This window comes from Perca flavescens, chromosome 22 (assembly GCF_004354835.1).
Source record: "Perca flavescens isolate YP-PL-M2 chromosome 22, PFLA_1.0, whole genome shotgun sequence".
Lineage (NCBI taxonomy): Eukaryota > Metazoa > Chordata > Actinopteri > Perciformes > Percidae > Perca > Perca flavescens.
In genome coordinates, this window is record NC_041352.1 from 2,271,560 (window position 1) to 2,295,185 (window position 23,626).

Below are 23,626 nucleotides of genomic sequence, written 5' to 3' on the forward strand. Positions count from 1 at the left end.
CCTGGGTCGGGTTAATTAAGTCTACTTATAACTTATAACACTAATAACATTACCTTCGCCAAATTTTGTGACACTCGGAATCTGCAACGTTCACTGTCAGGTAAATAAGTAAGTCAGTATTAGGCTATACAGTGGAGTTGCATATGAAGTGGTTTGGGGTCTTTCTGTAAGTAATTTTGGGGTACAATTTGGTTTTGAAGAATTCTACAAGCAGCAATACCACAGGCCAAGCAATCGGCCCGTTCCAAACAGGCACATTTTCAACGGGCTCTGTACTAGTTTTATGACTGAACTAGACATATTACTATCTGAGGGACAATTCTGGGTGGGTTTTGAATAATTTACAATTCCCTTTCAGCTTTTAGTTGTTCTTCGTTTCATTTCCTTCTTTCCTGTGATGGTCCTGCCCCAGTATCAGCCATAAGTACAACAGATAACTTCTAAAATAACATTAGAATACAATTAGGCCTATATAAAGAAATCTCAATCTCAATCTAACTGGCTTTTCTGGTGTTCCAAAGAAATCTGTGACCCTTCAGAATGTGTTACTGTAGCTCCGTATACCTGCCCTAAATCATTCTGTGACTGCCCGGGAGAAATCTGACCTGGGCTATATAAATATAAATTTATAAACTATATAAAACTAGCGTTCTTTTCACTGTTAGTCTAATTTGCTGTTACAGGTCATTTATGATCATCAGATGGAACATTACACAGTTTCAGAAACGTGTAAAAGTACTCTTACCACACTCTAAAACTATTGTTACAAGTAAAAGTCATGCATTGAAAATGTTACTTAAAGCTCCATTGTGTAATTTTTTGAGTTGATTCTTTGCAAAAACCCCTTTGTTCCTTCACATATATGTGCTCATTCATGTGTAATTACTTCCCCCAACTAATCAAAGTATTCTCGTATGCGTAGAATCTGCCATTCAGAATCATTCAGAATACATTCGAGCGAGTCACTCAAATGACGGCCATATCTCTTTAAGATTTGAAAGCCTGTTGAAGATGGAGGATTGCGTCTATTCTTTAGGACATGTAACGGAGTCGCCAAGGAAGTTAAAAAGAGAATTAAAATGACAACGCGACAGGCAAAGCAACAAGACCAAAGTTAATAATGGAGTGGCTTTTCCAAGATGGAAAGAGCTCATAAGGAGCAAGGATTTTAAAAGCGATGCCAAAGTTGCCTGCTTTCTTCTCAAAAGGTAATTTAGCTTATTTGTGTAAAATTCCAAGTTTCATAGTTGCTTGGCTAACTATAACATGGTTGTGTATAACGCTAGAACGATGTCTAGGATACTTTTCCTCACGTCAATGATGAAAAGGATTGTCTACCTTATAATATAAACGTAATCATATGTGTAATGATTTCCCTGGCAGACGTCATGTGCAGCTACAGCTAGAACAGCTGCGTGTAACCGATGGAGATACTAAGAGCTAATCTCTTGTTTCATTGACATAATTGTTCATACTGCCCAGAGAAATATATTAAAAAGACAAACCTCCATAGCTTCTCTCCTACACTGTAAACCATTGCCTTACACTATTAATCTCGTACAGAATAACGATAGCACTGATACTTTACTAACATTAGCTTGCATATGTTTGGGAACCTGATAGCTGATGTTAGCAATGAAATGGTACTAAAATAATGTACTAAACTCTTATTACACTGGAAGGAACACTCATGGACAAAGTCGTACTTCTTGGAATAATACGGCCACCGTAGGAGTTAGAACGGAGGGGAGGGGCTAGAAAGTAATATTCAGTTGGTTGTCATATACAATTTCACCGCTAGATGGGAGAAATTCTTACACAATGTAGCTTTAAGTAAAAGTACGTAAGTATCATCAGGAAAATGTACTTAAAGTATTCAAAGTAAAAGTGCTCGATGCAGAACTCTCCTCCTATTGTACAAAGTGTAAAGGATCCAACCAGTTGTGTGTTTAATGGTCTCATCATCTCAGCTGGACTTGTGGGCCGTTATATTGTTGGCTAGTTTAGATAAGATAAGATAGATTTTTTTAATCCCACACTGGGGAAACTCCTGTGCTACAGCAGCTCAAAAGAAAATGTACACACATCAGAATAACACAAATACACATTAAATACACATAGGAGAAAAATATACAGAAAGTATTATAAGAAATAGGAAAAATATAATTAGTTATAATAATAGTAATAATACAAACATATTTACACCAAAAAAAAAAGAATTGACATTTGACAGCTACAGGGTGTTAGGGTATGCTATCTGTAACATCACTCAGGGATGTGAATGAGCCTGGTAATGAGGGGAAAGAGCAGCCTGTTCAGTGTGTTCTGCAGTGAAAGCAGTCTCTACGTGGCTGGGCTGGTGATGTTAGCTTCCTGTCTCACCAGGGCAAAGACCATCAAGAACACGGTGAGTCTGAATGTGGAGCTGACTGCAGAGCAGTGGAAGAAAAAGTGGGAGAAAGAGAAGGAGAAGAACAAGACGCTGAAAAACACCGTCACCTGGCTGGAGGCCGAGCTCAACCGCTGGAGGAGTGGTGAGGACTATCGTCCATAACATCTCATCTTTTTATATATCTCCATAGTAGGGCTGAACGATTTAAATCTAATTGTGATTTTTCTGCCAGATATTGCGATTATGATTCAATTTGCAAATATTATTTTCTTAAAGTTTAGCTAAAGTTCAATATTCACTGTGTAACAGATCATGGAGCGCTATAACATGAGGCACCATCAAAAGTGCTCTATATTCTCATGTAGGATGGGGGAAAAAGGGGACTGAGTACCCACAAGATGCTAGAATTAATAGCTGTGGATGCAGGGAGGGGCCCATAGAAAATGCCTTTCTACAGGGCCCAGAATTTTGAGCTACGCCCCTGAGGATGAGAACATAGATATGAGTGTTTTTCTTTTAACGAACATTGAACAGTCAAACACAGAACATTTATCACAAAAGCTAAAGTTATAATAAAAAAACAATTCCAATAAAAAATATCAGTCCTTTCTGTAAAGTGAAATGTCTGATCTGCCTCCGTTCAACAGCAGAATCTACATATTACTGCTTCTAAGTTATACAAAATATATGAAAAAATGTTAACAATCTGTGTAACATCATTCCAGCATTTATCTTGTGAAAAAAACAGTAAATATAATAACAAAAAGAGGTATAAAAAATGTTAAACCAAATGTTACACCCAACATTCAACTAATCATTCACATTGATTGATCTTCACGATTAGCTAATCGCATTTTTTCGATTAAGCGTTCAGCCCTGCTACATATGCTGCATTATGACATTGGACTGTACACCAGTGAAGGATATTAGAAGCACTTTTCACAAGGCTGAGCGTTACTGCGCAGCCTCCAACTGAACAAAACCGTCTGCTACGGAGCCATAACGTGAGGTACAAGGTAATGGAGCCTTTTATACATTGTCGTGTTTCTTTAGAAATAAACAATGGACAAATAGAGTCTTTAAACGCTTCAGATGTAAAGTTATTCTCTGTCAAAATGAATGGCAGTCAATGGGATGCTAACGGCAGGTGATGGCTTGATAGCAACAAAATTAATCTATAGGAGCTACGCTTTGCGGAGGTTCGCTTACCCCCTTGTGACATACACCCAGAGAGACTGGAGCTGATGTCCCTTTTGCTGCTGCCCCCTGCAGGAGAGAGTGTGCCAGTGGAGGATCAGTTTGATAAAGAAAAGGCCAAAGCAGAGGTCCAGGCCCTGGACAGTGCGCTCAGCAATGATAAGACAGCACCCACACCTGCCCTCAGCACCCTCCCTGGAGTCCAACTCACAGATGCAGAGAAAGAGAAGTATGTTGCAGAAATGGCCAAGCTTTACAAAGAGATGGATGACAAGGTGAGGAAAGTGTTGTAGGAAGTGGTCCTATAAACCCTAAAAAATATATATGGTCTCTCTTTTGCACATGCTTGCTGTGCACGCACACCTAGCATACTTGTATCAGTGTACTGACACACTGAAGTGTTCATGCCTGTCGTGTGGTGTCATTGATCTCAGGTGGTAACAACTAATCACACTGTGACCACCTTGAAATGTGACAGTGAGTCTTTCTCACTGTCACAACGTCTGGTACAATAATGCATTATGGGTTAATAACAGAGCTCCTAAAGTATAAGATTTGACTTCACTGTAATGAATCCGTCACCACAATACCACATATAATAACATAAAGTTAAGTATGAACGTCAATATACTGTGGTAGTAATGTGTTATAAGGCTGCACATGACATACATCTATCCAGTGTATGTCCTGGTTTCTGAGTATGACTATAGGATATATTTTAGGGACCAGTACAGGCAGATAAAAATGAATTCAAATAAATGGTTCTCGGTGGGATGTGAATGGTATTAATGCAATGGCGTATTTGTTACAGCATTTGTGGGGACACATATTAAGCGGGTTGTCTGGGGGTCCCCCACCAGGAAATATTCTGATAAGCTTTTCTGCACCAATTTATGGTAGAAATGTAACACTTCATTTATGTAAAGGAAAACACAAAATAATGCAGGCTCTCAGGCATTCTGTACTGCTTTCAAATATGTATTCTCCTGTAGATCAACTTTGTCCTTATTTATTTCAAAAGGTTTTCTGCTCATGTTCAAAATGTTCTGCACATTCAAATATAACTGTGTGTATATATATATATATATATAATCTGTTTTCAATTTGGAGAATAGTCATAATTAATTGAGAAATATAAATATAAATAATGCAAATAGTTTATTACTATAAACAATATAATGTTAAGATGTCATATTATGCGTACCATTTTCTAATTTGTTATTTAAATGTTGCCATTATTGTTAGCATTAAAGGTGCAATATGTAATATTGTGTGTAATACTGGCAGCTAGCGGTTAAAATAATTACTTCACTACCAATTCAAAATACTGGAGAGTCGTTTCCCCCGCCCCCTCCTGCCCAGACTCGAAGTTCACGGGGGTTGCCAGGCTGAGACCGCAGAATTCACAACAATGTTGCTAGACGCTTTTCTCACATAGCCAGACATTACTCCACAGCACAGCGGAGTAGCTAACGGTAGATGCTAGTCTCACATAGCCAGACATTACTCCACAGCACAGCGGAGTAGCTAATGTTAGATGCTAGTCTCACATAGCCAGACATTACTCCACAGCACAGCAGAGTAGCTAACGGTAGATGCTAGTCTCACATAGCCAGACATTACTCCACAGCACAGCGGAGTAGCTAACGCTAGATGCTAGTCTCACATAGCCAGACATTACTCCACAGCACGGCGGAGTAGCTAACGGTAGATGCTAGTCTCACATAGCCAGACATTACTCCACAGCACAGCGGAGTAGCTAACGCTAGATGCTAGTCTCACATAGCCAGACATTACTCCACAGCACAGCGGAGTAGCTAACATTAGATGCTAGTCTCACATAGCCAGACATTACTCCACAGCACAGCGGAGTAGCTAACGTTAGATGCTAGTCTCACATAGCCAGACATTACTCCACAGCACAGCCGAGTAGCTAACGTTAGAGGCTGGCTATATTGACAGTCATAAAAGCCCGTGCTCACGCGGAGCTCTGTAACCAACTGACAGACACACTTTTTCGGCTTAGAATTACAGTATGAACCGCTAAAAACACAACAACCTCACTGTCCTCTCCACACGCCAGTCAGGCACACTTCTTCGGCTTAGAATTACAATATGAAACGCTAAAAATAACACTACCTTGCCGACCTAACACACTTCATTGGCTTAGAATTACGGCAACAATCGCTAAACACACTGCAAACTCACAGTCCTCTCTTTCCGATTTACAGCCCCCCTCTCGTGGCTTAAAATAACTCACCGTTGTCGGCTCCGGCTGCTGAACTACACGTTGTAAACAGCCATGGCCCGCTTGCCTGGTCCTCCCGGCAACGTTAACAGTTAGCAGGGTTAGCATGGCGGCGTTACCCAGGACCAGTTGGGATCACTTGGCTACTGGCTATGTCTCAATTGTTTTTGCAAGTAACCAACTCGGTTACTCTAGCTATATAATTCAATGTGAGTACACAAATGTTGAAATGACAAAAAATGCCCGTCCCTTGTAGCTGTGATAAATTAGCCTGAAGCTAATGCTTACCTGTTCAGGAGAAAATAAGCCAACTCTGCGTCCTTTTGGGCTCTAAGCTGTCTCCATCTTTCAAATACATCTCCAATATTTACCAGGGGATTGTTACGTCTCTGGTCACGCAACTGTTAGAAACATGCTGTTTTCTTTTTTTTATGTCATGTAGAATATATCTCCGTTGATCCTGTTAGTTTGTTTGCTGCTTTCATGGCTGTACTAACGTTACAGCTGTAGCGCGCTGGGTTTACGTTTTTACAGGTATATCTGGCAACCCGGCCTGCCTGTCAAACTGGGCCGTTGATAACAACACACAGATCAAAACATAAATATAAATTCCGTCACGGAATGTAAATTTCAAAAAGAAAAAATACTGAAATTAGCATTGTTGTCAGAAAAGATAGTATTTCAGTTTAACATGTTTCCTTAATATCTGATGAGGCATTGGTGTCATTTTTGGATTTATTACAGTACAAATATTACATATTGGACCTTTAACTTCCTTTTGTCCTTCTTACATGAAGTATTTCTATTGGCCAGCAGATGGCGTGATTGGCTGCTGTTCAGTATTGCCTGTGGCTGTCGTGGAAATAAATGAATTATATGTTATATTTCTCTTCCCCCCCCACCACCACCATGCACCCCCTCCACCAGGACGATGAGATCAACCAGCAGTCTCAAATGATGGAGTCGCTGAAGCAACAGATGTTGGACCAGGAGGAGGTGACACTACCCCCCCCCCCCCCTCACCCTCTCCCCTCCCCTCCCCTCCCTTCCCTTCCCCACTGCGTCTCAGCCCTCCAGCCGTTCCTGTTAGCACAGACCCACTCTGACAGCTGATAGCAGGCCATTAGTAGCCCAGCAGGAGAGGTCAGACTGGAACTCACCACAGGAAAGCAACAGGGGATACTTCCAGACTGAACGCATACGTTGTTTTTAGCTACAGAAAAGTAGTACAGAAATAAGATAAGATAAGATTTTATTGTCCCGAGGGAAATTTGTCTTGGACAAACAAACAATATCTTGCTGTTTAAAACAGAGATCTTTGACAGGGGGTCCTCCGAGGTACTGCCTTAACATGAACCATGAAATATTAATTTGTGAAAAAAAACCATTGATGATAGGCTACCTGGCCCGTAGCATGAATCCAACATAGTATTAGCAAATAAAAATCTGCATATATGGGGGAAAAACATTGACGATAGGCCTACTGGCCTATAGGTAAGGTATTCACTAAGGTAGCCATCCACAGATACAGTTCATCCTAAGGCTTCACTGTGCCACATGCATGTTTAACAGTAAAAGATGATGTATAAAATTATGACAACAATTATTATTTTAATAGCTTAGTATTCTATGCACTAAAAAGGTATGTATAAAGTTTTTAGGCCGCCCTACTATTTTTTTGTAGGCAACTCAATTTTATACAATATATGTAGTAGGTGGGTCCCGGCTCCATCTTTCTTTGTGTTAAGGTGTCCTTGGCTTAAAATGAAGCCCCCTGGTTTAAAGAACTAAACACACCATAGTATATACATACATAAAGTACACAGACACAGACTGTTGCATCACTCTGCATGGACATGCTCATCTTGCATGCAGAGACTGCCACTAGCAAACACAATTGCACTCTGCCCGTTGAACAACACATCATAGTCGTCAGAATTTGTGCAGTAAGGGTAAGCCGCCTTATCAACATAAAATTCTGGTAAAGAAATGTATTTTGTAGATCCTGTTATGAACTTGACTCCCATTTCACCTCCCTCCTTCCCTTCCTAGGTTGAGCATCAACTGTCTTCTTCTTCCCTCCCTATCCTCACCCGTAGCTCTTAGCGTCCTCCCGCCGGGACCACGACACCCTGCAGACAGAGCTCAACCGGCTGCTGTCGGAGAACGAAGCTTCCAAGGAGGAGGTGAAGGAGGTGCTGCAGGCCCTGGAGGAGCTGGCTCTCAACTACGACCTCAAGAGTCAGGAAGTTGAGGACAAGGCGCAAGAGTTTGAGGCTCTCAGTGAGGAGCTGAACGAGAAATCGGTACTTTTTCATTTTTTACATCTGAATCTAGGGCTCCAGACTGCCACCAAATGGTCGCATTTTGGGACAATTTTTTGAGACAGTGCGAGTACTTTTTACAACTACATTTTTACATGTGCAACCTTTTTATTTTTATTTCATGTTGGAAAAACAAGGAGGGAGCGAGTCTGCCAGAGTTGACCAATGTGTGTGTGAGAGGGAGGGTCCGTGAGTGATAAGTCAAATGCGTGGGTAAAGTGATCTACACGGGGGGTTCACAATATGATGAAAATATGCGATAACGTTGTTGAATATTGCATTAATGACAATACTTGCGATAAATAAACAGATATTAAAATGTACTCAGTTCTGTCATTCTGCTGCTTTCAGTAGTCTGCTAAAATACAACAAATTGCTCGTTGAATTTGAAAACAATTTCTTGAAAACAAACAAAAGGAAATAATTTCCAACATTTAATTTAACAAATTGAAGTGAACATGAAAAGGCACCACTAAAAAAAAGTAGTTACATTTTAAAGGGCAGTTTTCTGCTGATATTCTCTTTCAACCAGCACAAAAATTCGCTGAGTGTCTTTTGCGATATTTTGCAGCCTTTCGAGATATGTCAATTGCGCAAGTTAATATTGTGAAGATGATTAAAGAAAACCGATATATTGTGCAGCCCTAATCTACACCCGATTCCGCGGCGTCGCACTCATCGTCCGTAAAAGTCAGCCATCAGTCCTGTACCAGAGCCAGGCCCTTCACAGCAGCAGAGTTGGAGTCAGAAGAGGTTGTGGCGAAAAAGGCAAGTACACACTGTTTTCTGTATTTCTTATCAAAGCATTTATCAGGAATACAGTTACAATGGGGTAAATGTGAAAGAAATTGCGATTCACGTCATTTTAAGGTGTGCGCCCTTAATTCTCGGCCTGTGCCCCTAAAATGTTCAGTTATGGGCTACAGTGCTCCTAGTAGAAAAAGTAAGTCTGGAGCCCTGGAATTCATTGGAAATGATAGCACCGATTCCACAGGATCAGCTTGTCAAGGGGTGTATTTATTTATGTTCCCATCCCCCACCAGAGCTCCTTGGCCTCCATTGACTCTGAGCTCCAGAAGCTGAAGGAGATGACCAACCACCAGAAGAAGAGGTTCACTGAGATGATGTCATCACTACTCAAAGACCTGGCCGAGATCGGCATCGCCGTGGGGAGCAAGGACATTAAGGTTACCAGCTGCACCGTTTCAAATTCAGAAATATACTAGAAACTAAGAGTCATTTTCACACGTTGGCATAGCAACCATGGCCTGTTGAAAGAATGATTTTTGTGACATTACCATAGCAGCTGAAACATCCACTGTCTGCCTTACATGTGGCCTTTTTGTTTGCATCATGCTCCTTTAATTTAAAATCGTATGCACTTTGGATGAATCATTTTCAATCCATTCCTCATTGCCAAGTATCCAGGCAATAATAATAATAATACCAAATTAGGGAAGGATTTGTGTAGGGCTGCAGCAAACATTTATGTCTGTTGTCAGTTAAACTGTCATTTAGGTCATATTCGCCTGGAGGGGATCATGTATTCGGTCGTGTGTGTGTGTGTGTGTGTGTGTGTGTGTGTGTGTGTGTGTGTGTGTGTGTGTGTCCGTGTGGTTGTGTGTGAGTGTGTGTGTTTTTGTGTGTGTGTGTGTGTGTGTGTGTGTGTGTGTGTGTGTCCATCCGTCTGTATGTGAGTGTGTGTAAGTGTGTGTGTGTGTGTGTGCGTGTGAGTGTGTGTGTGTGTGTGTGTGATTATGTCTGTGTCTGTCTTTCTGTCCTCCTCCGACAGCTCTGTTTTATACCGTCATTGATTGGTGAGTTGTCTTAACCCGCCGGCAGGCAATGCAAGTGATCAACTAGGCTAGATGGAGCCGGTTACCTCCAGGATCTGTGCTAAGCTAGGCTAGATGGAGCCGGTTACCTCCAGGATCTGTGCTAAGCTAGGCTAGATGGAGCCGGTTACCTCCAGGATCTGTGCTAAGCTAGGCTAGCGGAGGGTGCGTCAGACAGAGTTACAATACCCACGGAGATGAGAAGGGTATGTATGGACTTATCGAACTCTGGGGGATACGGGGAATAAGACAAAGTCCCAATAAGTCGCAGTGTTCCTTTAAGGGAACCAGGTGTGACAATTGAGTGAGATTCAACTCTTTGTTTTGGGAGGGGAGAGGGAGACGCACCTGGCAGAGATCGACTCCTTACTGAGTGCACCTTTCTAGTTTAGTACATTCATTTAGTTTACAAAATGTTAAAAGTTGTGGAAAATGTTCCTTTACAATTTTCAGACAGTGCCTTCGTTAATCTTTTTGTCAGACTCAAAAAATATTCAGTTTATTATCAAAATAAACAAGAAAAAGCAGCAAATCCGGGTGATGTCTTGTATTTTTGCCAGAAATGACAAAATAGTTGCCAATACATTTTCTGTTGATGAACTAATGTACTAGTTGATTTCAGCCCCAGGATTATTTATTTTCTATAAGATATCAGTAAATTGTGAAAGCTGCATTCAGCATTTCTGCTCGATAAATGACAAACAGCCGATTATTGAAATTGTTGTCCACAGACTTAGTAACAGATTGATGTTTTATGGAGAAGTATGATCATGCAACTGTAGAGTGAGTCTCCTCTCAACAGTAAGCCGTCTGCTGTATAGTTTTATTATGAACACACTTCAACAACAAGTGAGTATACTGACATTAGAGTTCTGTATTCGGCAACAGTTTTCCGACAGTTTCATTTTGTACATTTTGTAGTGTGTTCCCAGCTGTAGGGTTTTTAAGAGAGTTAGAATCTATTTTAAACTCCGTGCCTCAGCAGAAGGGATAGGTCAAGTATCTCTTGTCGAAACATACAGTACCGCTAGTTTGTAAATGGCAATTGCCAACAGCAGAGATCTTCAACAGGGGGTCCGGGACCCCTAGGGGGTCCTCAGAGTTGCTGCAGGGGGGCCGCCAAATTACTGATTGATGGTTTTAAAAAACAATTAGCTGAAAATATACATTAACAATCCAACATATTATTAGTAAAGATACATCTTTTTGTAATGTACACAGCATTGATGATAGGCTTACTGGCCTATAGGTAAGGTAGCCATCCACAGATACAGTTAAGCTTAAGGATTCACTGTGCCACATTTTAACATTAAAACATGATGTATAAATATATGAACATGCCAACAATTTTATTTTAAAAGCTTAGTATTGTATGCATTGTATAAGCCGCCCTACACGTTATTGTAGGCCCAGTTTATTTTGCGACTAAATTTTATACAATATATGTAGTAGTCTCTTTTTAGCTAGGGTTCTTTTGCCTGCATTCATTACATAAACATATTGAACATTCATATGAAATAAACAAACAATAAATACAGAAACTAATATGTGCATACAACTGTTTAAAGTGGATATATGTAACTTTCACTTTGTGTTGATTCTAGCGGCTGCTTTGGACAAAAGCGGTAGTGTTTTACCACGCCTGCTTTTCTTTACGGTGCTGTATTACCCACCGTATGTTACTGAGTTAGTGTTACTGGGAGGTCATATGATTATTTTGCTCAGACAGAAAATCTTTAATTTACAATAAGAGAATACGTTACAGATGCATCGTTGCATTTCCAATGTTGCATACAGTAACTTAGCCTATACTCTGGATGGATCGTGAGCTAAACCAGGTATCACTGTCACTGGGTCACGAGCCAAAGCATTAAGAGATCGTTGTAGCAACCACCGTTGTTACTCTCTGCTCCTCACCACGGGGCTTCTCAGGTGCTGCGAGCAAGTATGTATGGATTTATCTAACTCTGGGGGATACAGTGAATAAGCTAAAGTCTCAATAAGTCTGCGTGTTCCTTTAAGTATCACCGTTTCTTTGTTTAACCGCAATTATTTGCTTAACATTAGCTAAGGTCCTATGGGTATGACTGATGATCAAGAAAAAAAGTTATTTTTTTGATTTTTGAAATTTTATGATAATAAAGAGGCATGGTTTACTTCTATCTGGGTCACATAATGGTGATATAACCAAAAGATGTATCCTGGGATTCATTGAAAAGTTAAATTTTTTTTTTATTGGACTTAAAGAGACAATTATATTGTTAATCGCAATTATTTCTGAGACAATTAATTGTACGTTCAAATTTGGATTTGTTGGTGGGCGCCTGGGTAGCTCACCTGGTAGAGCGACGCCCATATATAGAGGTTTATTCCTTGACGCAGCTGCCGCAGGTTTGACTCCCTCTTGCAGGTCATTCCCCCTCTCTCTCCACTTTCATGTCTTCCAGTTGTCCTATATAAAAAAATGCCCAAAAAATAATCTTAAATAAAACAAATTGTTTAAATTGTTACAGCTCTACAAGAGACACATACAGTACAATTCAAAGAAAATGTTATTTACTGTTACTTTGCCTTCTGCCCTCCCAGCAACAAGAGAGCAGTGGTCTGATTGACGAGGAGTTCACGATGGCGCGTCTCTACATCAGCAAGATGAAGTCGGAGGTGAAGACGATGGTGAAGCGCAGCAAACAGCTGGAGAGCTCCAAGGCCGAGAGCAGCCAGAAGATGGATGAGACGGAGATGGAGCTGATTGCCTGCCAGCTCCGTGTCTCCCAGGTAACCGCTGCTTACCACTGCTGCCTCTGCCGGATACTGTCACCGTAGTGACAAGTAGTGGCGGTTAATTAAAGTGGCATGTGGTTATCAATCAATCAAGCAGCTCAACAAGTTGACAGGTTTTTGCATTTTTTTTGTTTATGATGTGATTAACACATTTTTTTTTTTTAAACAACGTACAATTCACAATGACACATGAACAGTCTGGTAACACAGAAAATGACATCACTAATGCAGCCTTTAAAACCAGGAAAAGACAACACTTAAGCCATTTACGATATTACGATTTCCAAAATCTAAGACGATATCTAGTCTCATATCACAATATCCATATATTATCGATATAGGAAATATAGGAAATAAACCAAATAAACATGTTTTTATGACAAAACCATAAACCCGTCTCTCCCCGGTACACAGCTTCTTAGGATCCCTCCAGAAAGTTCAGGCTCTTTCCCCATTTTCTAGTATAGACATCCAATAACAGCCATCTTACGACAAGCCCACTCCTGGATAGACGGCAGCCCTTCATTCTTCCATCCTCTTAAAAGAATCTGTTTGGCTATCATTCAACTAGTCTGGACCCAGCTTCTCATGTGCTTATCCATCCGGTTTAGGATTGATCCATCCCCGAGAAAAAATAATCTTGGGCTGAATGGAACCTGAGTCCCTGCAATCAGACATAGGTTATCATGTATCCTGGTCCAAAATATTTTTTGCATATGTATGCACATCTTTGTTCTGCGTTTGTGTGAGTTTTAATCACAGTATATAATCGTTTTCCTTTTGGCGTCCAGCATGAAGCTAAAATCAAGTCCCTGACAGACACGCTCCAGAATGTGGAGCAGAAGAAAAGACAGCTGGAGGAAACGGTGGACTCTCTCAATGAGGAAATAGTCAGGATCAAAGCCCAAGGTGAGCATAACTCACTGTGCTCTCATATAACAAATCCAGCATTAAACCTTTAATGCTCTTCTCCAGAGCACATTTTTAAGTTGTGATATCATGTTGAAAATGTGTTGGACTGACCCACACAATCCCCAGAGTGCTCTCAATTGTCAGTACTAGACCTGTCAGATGTCTGTCACTCTTGGCATGTTTATGGTGTAGATTTATATTTTTGCAATGTAATATTTTAGAATTTTGTAATGTTTTTAATTTTTTTGAGAGATGCACATCCAGCAATCCAAAAAAAATATTGGCAAAGGTGTTATTTCTAACTTCAGCAGATGTGTTCTTTCCCTGTAAATTGACTCTACTGTATGATAGAGACTCAAAATAAAATAATATGGGAAAAAATGGTTGGACTATTACAGTAAATGTTGCAGCAGTTGAAGCTGTATGATAGTGATACCTTATCAGTTTGTCTCCTCCCAGAGAAAGTCAACACCATGGAGAAGGAGAATGAGATCCAGTCTGCCTATGAAGTCAAGGTACTGTAAGGCAGTGTTCACACTTTTTTTGAAGCTGCCAGCATCTGTTTTACATTATAATCCTATGGAGTAAACCGTGTTTTCCAAAAAGTCCTGAGTGCTTTTTTAAACGCCACCGGCAAAAAAAACGTGTTGTTATGTTGTTTCCATAACAACAAGAAAAAATGGAGAAGGTGCCGATAGATAGACTTGTGCTAGTGTCGGAGAACAGCGAGTTATATGATATTAGCCGGTGCTCCCTGTTCAGGGAACTCGCTTTGTTTTATCTAACGTTCAGTGTTGGGGAAGTTACTTTTACAAAGTAGTGTTTGCTCGTTACTCGTTACTTCTTAAAAAAGTAATCCTTTACTTTACTTAGTTACCCCCTATGGAAAATAACTTTTTACTTTACTCGTTACTTTTACGTTACTTTTAAAAGCAGGTGTCTCTGGCAGAGACTTAAGTTAATTATACAAAAGTTATCTTTGACCATAAAGCCAATCTCTGGTTTATCAGTGAAGTGTCTGAACTAGGCTACATTGCAGATTCTCTACTCACAGAGTGACGGCTGATTCATTATGAACGATTCCAGTGCGGGTTGAATGCACATCGGCAGGTCATCGGCGTTACATGGTGTTAGTGTGTAATGTCCATATCTACTTGTAATAGCCTACTGGTCGCGCAGCCACGATGGTCCGTGGATTGTTATAGACACATGCAGCCTCTTTTCTGGAAGTCCTTGTGTGTCCGTGCGACCGACACAAGTCCACAGCGGTCCGCTGCATGTAGCCTAGTCTATGTATGAGCCCATCTCCACGGCATCCATCTGTGAGGTTGTCAGCTTTGTGTCTGCTTGGCATGCTCTGTTTGTAGGACGGCCGATTTAACCGCCAGTCCTCAGCGATGTAGTGGCATGTGTCACATAGCTCTCCGCTCAGAGCGCCATCCAGTAAAAAGCCACAAAGTTAAAAACGCTCTCAAAAGTTAGCTAGCGTTGGCTGCCGCATTACTCCGCTACTACCAGCTTCTGTCACGTACCGCGTGGACCTTGTGAGTGCGCAGCTGAGAAGGCAATGTCGCTGTCAAATCTGTCCCTGGGAAAAATAACATTGCGCTGAATTGAAAAAGGAACTACGTTTTGTTACCAAATTTTCAGTAGTAACACGTTACTTACTTTTTCTCTACCAACCCTTATAGACCTGGCTCAGGTTTGCCTTGGACCAGCTCTTAGTTAAGCTGTTATAGTTTTAGACTACCGGGGGACTTCCTTTGACACACTGAGCTCCTCTCTGCTCTCTCTTTCCATCCTTGTTCCAGAAATGCTTGTTACTAACTTAGCTCTGAGGAGCTTATTCCCCTGAGTCCTTATGTTTTCACGCCTCGCAGTATTCCTTGGATCAGGGTGGCACCTAAATCATGGTTGAAGCTTCTGCCGTGGTCCTGCTCGACACCCTGCTATGCCCTACTACGCCCTGCTACGCCTTGCTATGCCCTGCTATTCCCTGCTATGCCCTACAACGCCCTACCATGCCCTGCTACGCCCTGCTATGCCCTACCATGCCCTGCTATGCCCTGCTACACCCTACTATGCCCTACCATGCCCTGCTACGCCCTGCTATCCCCTACCATGCCCTGCTACGCCCTGCTATGCCCTACTATGCCCTGCTACGCCCTGCTATGCCCTACCATGCCCTGCTACGCCCTGCTATGCCCTTTTATGCCCTGCTACGCCCTGCTATGCCCTGCTACGCCCTGCTACGCCCTGCTATGCCCTACTATGCCCTGCTACGCCCTGTTATGCCCTGCTACACCCTACTGTGCCCTAGTATGCCCTACTATGCCCTGCTAAGCCCTGCTATGCCCTGCTATGCCCTGCTACGCCCTGAACTATTATTTCTAGTCATAGTTCCATTATCTTTATTGTCTATATTTTTTTAGCGCGATATTAGCGTTCTTTTCACATGCTGTTGCAACAACTAGTAACGTTAGAAAAACTACAACACCACACCGGATCTAGCTAGACCAGAAACAAAACAACAGGCACGCTGCACACACTTGTTTGGGCTTGCGAGCCAGCCAAAGAGTAGCAGGCTAACGTTACGTTTTGAGTGGATGGCGAGCGCGAGATGCCAAAATGAATGCCAATAACTTGCTCTTGGGGGAGTTATTGGAATTGTTGGGTCTTTGTAAATTATAGAGTGTGATCTAGACCTGCTCTATCTGTAAGGTGTCTTGAGATAACTCTTGTTATGATTTGATACTATAAATAAAATTGAATTGAATTGAATAGCGGTAGCTGTTGTTATTGCAACAGAAGATGCTCTCTGCTGCTTTTTGGAACAAAAACGCTTTCAGCTCCTTTTTTTAAACTACAAACAACTAGTCAAGTTTTTCTCGTCAAAAGACACCAAGTGTGATCATGGCCTAAGCTGTCCCTAACAAGTGTGGTCTCCAACAAGAAACTGTGACTAAAGCTGTGTGTGTATGTATGTGTGTGTGTGTGTGTGTGTGTGTGTGTGTGTGTGTGTGTGTGTGTGTGTCTTCAGGAAGCTGTGGAGATGCAGATCCAGTCTCACAGGGAGGCCCATCAGAAACAGATCAGCAGCCTGAGAGACGAGCTGGACAACAAGGATAAACTCATGACAGAACTACAGGAGTGAGACACGACATCACCAAACACCTCTCTCTCTGAATGTTGAATGTAAAGAGTTACGTACTGATACTGTTACCGTTTCCAAAATGTGTGCAGTCTGAACCAGAAGATCATGCTGGAGCAGGAGAGGCTGAGGGTGGAGCACGAGAAGCTCAAGGCTGCCGACCAGGAGAAGAGCCGCCAGCTGCAGGAGCTCACGTAATGTTTCTATGTAGAGTTAGGGGGCATGGTTTCCTACCATGGTTTTGCTACCTACATTAAGTTACATCTATTTTACATTGTGCAGGGTGTTGCAGGACAGGCGGGAGCAGGCCAAACAGGACCTGAAGGGACTGGAAGAGACTGTGGTCAGTATTTGGCATCTCCATTTAAATCTGTATAATTTAATATAATATGTGACGTATAAAAAAATTCAGCTGCAACAATTCAATCCAGAAACAGTGTCCCATTTACTCTGGAAAACTGACATAATAGAGTATACTAAAAACAGTAAAACAATCAGTCATTGCCAAAAACAGCACTTTTAGTCAACATAATTGACAGTGCGCATTTGCCCTATAGGATTACATTGTATCCTGGTTCGCGGCAGCAATGCGTCAGGGTAGGATTTCTCAAAACCTGGACAGAATCTGGGTGTAATTGTACTAACCCTTTAATATCTCTAAACATGTTTTGTCTTCTTCTCTGAACTGGGTTTCCTTGCCGTCACACAGGCCCGAGAGCTGCAGACACTCCACAACCTCAGGAGGCTTTTTGTCCAAGACTTGGCCACTCGAGTCAAAAAGGTAAAGGCCCCGACAGTATGTACATTCTCTGGAAGCTGCTCACGGTACACTATCGCTGTAATTATCCTCCTGTGATCTGGTTTAATGTGTGATTTAATCTCCTATCTAGTGTAATATCACATGAGCTGTTGTTGCCCCGACCACATTTACCAGGAATGAGACAAACCGAGCCATAGCACCGGCTGCACCATGATGAAATTTTAATGAATCCATGGAACACAACCGAAAGTGTGTGTAATAAGTAGGCCATCTGATTCTTCAAAGGTAGCAGCTGTAAATTAGGGACCCGGGCTCTCAGCGTGGTGCTCATCTCCAGCCCTCAGCCTGAGGCTTGATGAGATAAACAAAGGCAAAGCAGGAGGACAGAGAATATGCCACGATGTTGTACACATCCCAAATCTGCTGATTATCATCTCATTAATCCACAAATAGGATGCTTTGGATTCAGGCGTTTTGGTTACAGCCTTTCTTTTTAGACACTGGGTTGGAAGAACTGAATGCAGCAAAGCAGTTGTATACAGGTAAATGGCTGGATGGATGGATGCAGAGGGAAAACATGGATTGAAATCATTGTACAGATATAGGGCTGCAAGATATGAGGAAAATATGCGATATGCGATCATGTTAAATATCGTGATACTAACGATAACCGTAATATCACAAGAACGATATTAGTTCTGCCTTTATTCTGCTAAAATACAGCAAATTGCTTGTTGAATTTATAAACCAAAAATAAATAATTTCCAACATTCTTTCTTTCAATGATGTATTGTGCAGCCCTATACAGCAGAGATCTTCAACAGGGGGTCTGGGATGCCTAGGGGGTCCTCAAGAGTTACTGCAGGGGGGCCGCCACATTATTGTTAATTTTTTGAAAATTCGAAGAAAATTTAAATATCTTATTTGCAATATTATTAGCAAATATAAATCAGCTTTACAATTTGTAAAAAAAAATAAACTAGGCTGACTGGCCCATAAGTAAGGTAGTCACTAAGATCCACAGACACAGTTCATCAAGGATTCACTCTTTGACACATTTTATAAAATCATGCCAACAATTATTATTTTATTAGCTTAGTATTCTTTGCACCAAAAATGTATGTATGTATTAGGCTGACACATTATTGTAGGCATAGTTTAAAATGCAACTCAATTTCATACAAAATAGGGGGTCCCAGCTCCATGTCCCTTTCAGTTATGGGGTCCTTGGCTTAAAAAACGTTGAAGACCCCTGCTATGTGTGTTGTTCTTCATTAGAAGGCTCAGACGGACTCAGATGACACAGAAGACAGCGCTGCCCAGAAACAGAAGATCTGCTTCCTGGAGAGCAACCTCGCGCAGCTCACCAAAGTTCACAAGCAGGTGAAAAAAGAAAAGTGCAAAGACACAATTACCACAGTGCTTCCTACTGTACCTGAAATAATCCTATAGGTGGCTTTCACCAGATTCTGTGTCTAAACGTTCTTCTCCCTTTCCAGACTCCATGTAAATAAACAGCCATTTTATCATCGTAAAGTCGACAGATACAAAATAAAACTATGAAAAGCTGTTTTGGTTCATCTTTCGACTTTTTTCAACAATCACAACTCTAGTTTTGGTTAAAATAAACACATAGTTTATTGATTTACATGGGAAAATATGTTGGCTCTCTACACGCTAAAAGTATTGTTTGTTTTAAATGGAGTCTGGTGGGTTTAGCAATAGCGACATTGGAGCTGTTTCTGGGTAAACAAAAAGGATTTTACTCTTTAAAAAAAGGCCTATGTCTGTAGGGATCCTTTCCGTAATGTTATGAGACACTAGAAGACACCAGAATAATAATCTGAGCCTGTCAGTGGCAAAAACAGCACTTTTAGTTCACAGAATTGACAATGCGCATTTGCCCCATAGGGTTACATGGCAGCCTGGTGTTATCTCTTTGCGTTATCTGTTATCTCTGCAGCTGCTACGGGACAATGCCGACCTCCGCGGCGAGCTGCCTAAACTTGAGAAGCGCCTGCGGGCCACCGCTGAGCGGGTCAAAGCCCTGGAGGCGGCTCTGCGGGAGGCCAAAGAGAACGCAGCCCACGACCGAAAGCGCTACGAGGAGGAGATGGGGCGCATTAAGGATGCTGTCAAGCCCAAAAACATGGGCAGGAGAGCCTCCATAGGTAGGTGAACACATACACACACACACATATAGAACTATATCTTGGATAAAAAATCCTGACAATGTGTAGAATAATATATGTGGTAGTTTCACTTTGCCAGACCTTTCTCCAATGTGTTCTGGTTTATTGGCATTTCTTTAAACCAGTCACGTTCGTCTTGGGTGGTGCTAAGCACCAGGCGGAGCTAAGGCACCTCTGCCAAATAGCCTCTGGAAGGAACTTGTTTTGGTGGAACATGTGTACGTTCAAAAGTAATTTTTAGTCGTGCGAGAGAAAACTCCGATTGGACAGATAGTCTAGCTAGCTGTCGGGATTTACCCTGCAGAGATCTGAGGAGCAGTTAACCATAGTCCTCACAAATCCACCGGAGGTTAGAACGCCAACACAGAGACAGAGGAAGGTGACGGACATCCGGCCTAAAAAGAGGGACATCTGGCGGAAATTTCAGCGGCACCGGAACAGTCCCAGAAGTGGAACGTTGTCAATATAGACAAGAAACAGCTAGCCTTGCTCTGACTAAATTTCAAATATACACCTACCTTTAAAGTTCAAACTAACGTGTTCTACGTCTTTTGTTCCCTCTAAATTCAAACGAAGAAATATATGTGCACTCTGGATGACATGTGATGCTCTCTGTATGTGACTGGTGTTATCTCTCTGTGTCCGACCCAGCCAAGCCCATCAGGCCAGGCCAGCTGCCGGGAGCCTCTCCCTTGAACCCCAGCGTCAACCGGTCCAACCTCATCCAGAACAGCCAGCCAGCCGGCATCAAGGGAGGAGGCAACCACAGGTCAGAGAAGAATACACACTCTTCTGTGGCCGGGTTGGCTCAGTGGGTAGAGCAGGCGCACATATACTGAGAGGTTTATGCCTCGACGCAGGGTTGGAATCCGACCTGTGATGATTTCCTGCATGTCTTCACCTTCTCTCTCCCCGTTCTCACCTAGCTGTCCTGTCAAAAATTAAATAATAATAACCTTAAAAAAAAAAAAATACACACTCTTCAGAGTGTCTGCTCCATAGTAGCTGGATAAGGCTACATTTACATCGCTACGTTTCGGTTTAAAAATGAATATCTTTTGCTCTGTTGAAGCATTACACATTCCCCCTGCTCTGGCGTTTCCCGCTCTCATTCCCCCTGCTCCAGCATTTCCCCCTCTCATTCCCCCTGCTCTGGTGTTTTTTCCCCCTCTCATTCCCCCTGCTCTGATGTTTCCCCCTCTCATTCCCCCTGCTCTGGCGTTTCCCCCTCTCATTCCCCCTGCTCTGGCGTTTCCCCCTCTCATTCCCCCTGCTCTGGCGTTCCCCCCTCTCATTCCCTCTGCTCTGGTGTTTCTGAGCCCCTAAACCGAAGACATTAGGAAATCCTTCTGACCCGGTTTGGTTGGTAATCTGCGGGGTCGTGTTTCAGTCTCAACTGCCGCAAACGGAGACCTTTGGCAACACCGACACTGACGCCGAAGTTTCTCCTCCTGATTGGGTCTTATCGGTCACAATGTCTTGTTCTCTGAGACTAAGCTACTAATGTTACCATGGCAACTGCCAGCAACGGGCAGAGTAAATATTGCTGCCTCCTGTTTAACCCGGCATGCGTGTGCCCAGTAAACCAGGATGTTGATGAGATATTTTGGTTTGGCCGTGTTAGTTTAAATATTAGTTCTTCTACTGGAGCTGAAAACACGAGAGATCACTTTTGGCTCAAAACTCTCGCTTAAAAACCCAAATGTACTGTAGCAATGTAAATGTAGCCTACGTATACATAATTACTCCCTTCTGATTGGCTAAAGAAGAGCTTCTGAGATTTTAAATTTGTATTCTTACAGTATGTATTCCTTATCCAGGTAAGACATCCAAGTAAGATAACATGTAAATTCCTTTGCATTCCTTTTCTCTTCTGGTTTCCCCTGCAGCCCCTGAGGATGGAGCACAGTCACAACAAACTCCAAAACCCAGAGACCTTTCCATTCCTAAATACTGAACCTTCACCTGGAACCACTGCGCCATTCTTCCAACATCAAAGTGTGTATATGCTGTATACAAGTATGGCATCTACTGTGCAGTCCTTCAAGCCTCTGGCTCTACAAGACAACCGGACCACATTAGTGCCTTGCAAATTTAACACATAATGTCACAAGTTCTGTTGACAGCAACTTACTAAGATATTAGTCTACACTGTGCCAACATGAATAAGAAGATGCTACAGTCATGCTGTACAGTGAAGAGAGAGCACTGGTTTCTCTATGCTTTGCTTTTAATATTTCTCAGGGGTGCACCACATACTTCTCTGCCTGTACATCATTATGTGCACACTATTGTAATAATCTGTTTTAAACATCCAAAAGTGTCTTTAACTACACATTGGTGGTTTAGAATTCTTCTCCACTTTCTTCGCTGGGTGATTGAGAACAGAGGCTACATTTACATTGCTACGTTTCAGTTTAAAAAATGAATATCTTTTGCTCCGTTGACGCATTACGTATTCTCCCTGCTCCGGCGTTCCCCCCTCTCATTCCCCCTGCTCTGGCGTTTCCCCCTCTGATTCCCCCTGCTCTGGCGTTTCCCCCTCTGATTCCCCCTGCTCTGGCGTTTCCCCCTCTCATTCCCCCTTCTTTGGCTTTTCCCCCTCTCATCTCCCCTGCTCTGGCGTTTCCCCCTCTCATTCCCCCTTCTTTGGCTTTTCCCCCTCTCATTCCCCCTTCTTTGGCGTTTCACCCTCTCATTCCCCCTGCTTTGGCTTTTCCCCCTCTCATCCCCCCTGCTCTGGCGTTTCACCCTCTCATTCCCCCTTCTCTGGTGTTCCCCCCTCTCATCCCCCCTGCTCTGGCGTTTCTGAGCCCCTAAACTGGAGACATTTGGAAACTGTTCTGACCCGTTTTGGTTGGTAATCTGGGGGGTCGTGTTGCAGTCTCGATGGCCGCCAACGGAGACCTTTGGCAACGCCGACACTGACGTCGACGTTTCTCCTCCTGATTGGGACGTCTCGTTCTCTGAGACTAAAGCTACTAACGTTACCATGGCAACTACCAGCAGCAGGCGGAGCATACCTCCTGTTTAAGCCCAGTATACGATAATGTTGATGAGATATGTTAGTTTAGGCTGAGATTAGTTCTTCTACTGGAGCTAATAACAAATGTGTGCGAAAAGATCACTTTTGGCTCAAAACTCTGCTTGAAAACCAAAACGTAGCGATGTAAATGGAGCCTGAGAGACACAATATTTATCTGAACAGTTCACTTCCGTACACCTGTAGATCAAGTGTATGCATGCAATGCCTTATTTTCTGTCTGACTGGCTCTCCATCACTCTTCTTATTAACGCTCTCTAAAAGCCATTACCTCCTCAGCTTCCAGAGATGATATGACTCTCGTCTCTCAGCTCAGGGCAGGAGGCCCACTGGGAGTGGGGAGACACACATGTAATTTATGCCTGGTAGCTGCAGGCAAGATTTCACTTCTGTTTGCCTTGTTTGGTAAAACATGAATTCTGTTTATTTATTTTTTAATGTAGCTAATGTATCCAGACTGAATGTGCAGTAGGAAACCCAGTGGATGATTGATAGTTACCCTGCAACACTGTCAGCTCTGTAGCCTTATGAGACTTAACAAGTGCAATGACATCATGTTAATATAAATATTAAAGTTCAAGCTTCCATAGAAAAACATTTGACTTAACTCAATCAACTCAAGAAAGAATAAAGTACTCCATGCACCAGTAAATGGTATGATGAAATGAACCTTTTTAAATGCTTACGTATGCTTGCATATTATGGATGACTTAATGTTGAGAAGTTATTGAAATGATTGAGGGAGGGAGGTAGGGATGGGTGGATGGATGGATGGATGGATGGATGGGTGG

At 42.3% G+C, this 23,626-nt stretch overlaps 1 protein-coding gene across 4 annotated transcripts in view; it reads left to right on the forward strand.

Annotated features, from left to right (window-relative positions):
- LOC114549498 (kinesin-1 heavy chain) overlaps nucleotides 1–22,319 on the forward strand; it is a 39,610-nt gene extending 17,291 nt beyond the window's left edge. For 2 of the 4 annotated variants that reach the window (XM_028569833.1, XM_028569834.1), the window contains 16 exons: nucleotides 2,386–2,534; nucleotides 3,665–3,864; nucleotides 6,765–6,833; nucleotides 7,937–8,143; nucleotides 9,205–9,348; nucleotides 12,583–12,771; nucleotides 13,569–13,686; nucleotides 14,134–14,204; nucleotides 16,730–16,839; nucleotides 16,933–17,034; nucleotides 17,123–17,183; nucleotides 17,550–17,621; nucleotides 18,879–18,983; nucleotides 19,564–19,771; nucleotides 20,444–20,561; nucleotides 21,682–22,319. In XM_028569833.1, the coding sequence (XP_028425634.1) occupies nucleotides 2,386–2,534; nucleotides 3,665–3,864; nucleotides 6,765–6,833; nucleotides 7,937–8,143; nucleotides 9,205–9,348; nucleotides 12,583–12,771; nucleotides 13,569–13,686; nucleotides 14,134–14,204; nucleotides 16,730–16,839; nucleotides 16,933–17,034; nucleotides 17,123–17,183; nucleotides 17,550–17,621; nucleotides 18,879–18,983; nucleotides 19,564–19,771; nucleotides 20,444–20,561; nucleotides 21,682–21,688 (1,930 nt within the window). In that variant the 3' untranslated portion in view covers nucleotides 21,689–22,319. Of the gene's footprint in view, nucleotides 1–2,385; nucleotides 2,535–3,664; nucleotides 3,865–6,764; nucleotides 6,834–7,936; nucleotides 8,144–9,204; nucleotides 9,349–12,582; nucleotides 12,772–13,568; nucleotides 13,687–14,133; nucleotides 14,205–16,729; nucleotides 16,840–16,932; nucleotides 17,035–17,122; nucleotides 17,184–17,549; nucleotides 17,622–17,885; nucleotides 18,217–18,878; nucleotides 18,984–19,563; nucleotides 19,772–20,443; nucleotides 20,562–21,681 lie in introns of those variants that run through there. The other 2 variants (XM_028569835.1, XM_028569836.1) reach the window with 2 other exon arrangements.
- Nucleotides 22,320–23,626: the final 1,307 nt, after the last annotated feature.